This window comes from Rhagoletis zephyria, unplaced genomic scaffold (assembly GCF_001687245.7).
Source record: "Rhagoletis zephyria isolate East Lansing unplaced genomic scaffold, Rhagoletis_zephyria_1.1 Rzeph_scaffold_61465, whole genome shotgun sequence".
Lineage (NCBI taxonomy): Eukaryota > Metazoa > Arthropoda > Insecta > Diptera > Tephritidae > Rhagoletis > Rhagoletis zephyria.
Window position 1 is genome coordinate 1 of NW_016218516.1, and position 1,581 is coordinate 1,581.

General features: G+C 35.2%; 1 protein-coding gene across 1 annotated transcript; it reads left to right on the top strand.

The window, feature by feature from the left end:
• Positions 1 to 4: 4 nt before the first annotated feature.
• On the top strand, positions 5 to 1,576 carry LOC108356592 (claspin-like; the record flags this gene model as incomplete). Its single annotated transcript, XM_017607692.1, has 4 exons — positions 5 to 750; positions 841 to 1,099; positions 1,155 to 1,481; positions 1,544 to 1,576. Coding segments are annotated over 4 exons (1,365 nt in total), but the record flags the coding sequence as incomplete, so codon positions are not given.
• Between the last annotated feature and the right edge of the window lie 5 nt (positions 1,577 to 1,581).

A 1,581-nucleotide genomic window follows, 5' to 3' on the forward strand; every position in this document is an offset into this window, starting at 1 on the left:
ATCTGATCGCGAATCTACGAATCATATTGAAGGTGAAATTGATGAAGAAGAAATATCTTTAGCTCAAAAACCTTTATCGGCACCAGAAGAAGAGGAAGAAGATTACGACGAAAAAGAAGGAAAAATCAAGCGGCGAATAGAGTTCCCCAGCGATGATTCTGACTTGTCGCAACACCATAGCCCGCCCACAATAAGTCAAGTACCTGAAACACAAATAGGGAACAGAGAAGAGGAAACGGACCAATTAATAAATTTATGTTCGGGTACTTTTGAAACCCAGCCTGTTGCACCAGCAGAAGACAAAATCTACAGTAAAATTGTTTCATCAAGTGAAGATGAAGATTTTTCTAGTTCGAATAAACCAAGAACCAAAAAATTTACAAAAAAAGTTATAAAAAAATCAAATATGAAATTAGGGTTTTCTGATGATGAAGATGATGAGTCCGATGATGAAGCTGACAAAGCTGAGCAGGCGGGCGAAGAGGAGGAAGATATCTTAGCCGAAGATGATATGCCCGCCACTTATATTGATTATGATTCAGAAGAAAATGAAATAACTGTGGAATTGACCAAGCAAGATCGTGTAGACCAGGCTGAGAATTTCTTCGAAAAGGAAGCAGAACTATCGGAATCCGAATGGGGAAGCGCTGACGAGGACGAAAAAAATTTGGATCAGTACGACATTGAATTAGGCGACGAAGACGAATTCGACAAAGAGGAAATCAGAGCTCAATTGGGAAAAATACACGCGTAAGTAGTCGTTTTAAATTAATGATAATCGTTTATATGAGTTATATTTAGCAAGAATAAATATTTTATTTCCCATCGCACACTTTTCAGGCGTAAAATGTTGGACGAAGATATTCGACAAGTAAATAAATTACAAGAAATGCTCTTTGAAGACGAAGAAGATAATTCCGCTAAACGAGAACGTAAATTTAGGTGGAAAAATTTTGACACTGCTTTCAAACTTGAAACAAATGCAAACCAGTATATGGATTCCAAACCCGAAGAAGGCAGTGACGATGAAAACGAGCATTTATGGAGAAAAATACGTTTCGAACGAGAGCAAGCAATAAAAAATAGTACTTTAAATGAGGTAGTACGTAATATTTAATCTCAACTATAGAATAAATATAAAAATTGCTTTCTAGATTTCCATAGAAGCAAATACATCAGTTTCTACTCCCAAGACTTGCGACATTAAAAACATAACAATCGTGACTATGTCTAAATCTAGAATTGAAGGAGTGGAAGAAAAAGAGAAATCACCGTTTTTAATATCAAAAGAGCTTATCAAAGTTGAAAGCGCAAAGGCGAGAAGCTCATTTCTATTACGGAATAAAACGGCATTAACAAAAACAATTTGTTCGGTTAAAAACAGTAGCACTGATGTAAATACGTCACCAGATAAAATTGGTGTTAAAACAATAAATCCTAGCAAATTTGTGTTCACAACATTAACACTGGAAGAACATGAGGTAAAATTTCATATTCGATAGGCATGAACTTATTTTAATGCAATTGTTCTCTATTTATATAGACGTTAAAAAGAAAGGCTGATGACAAAAATGATGGTGT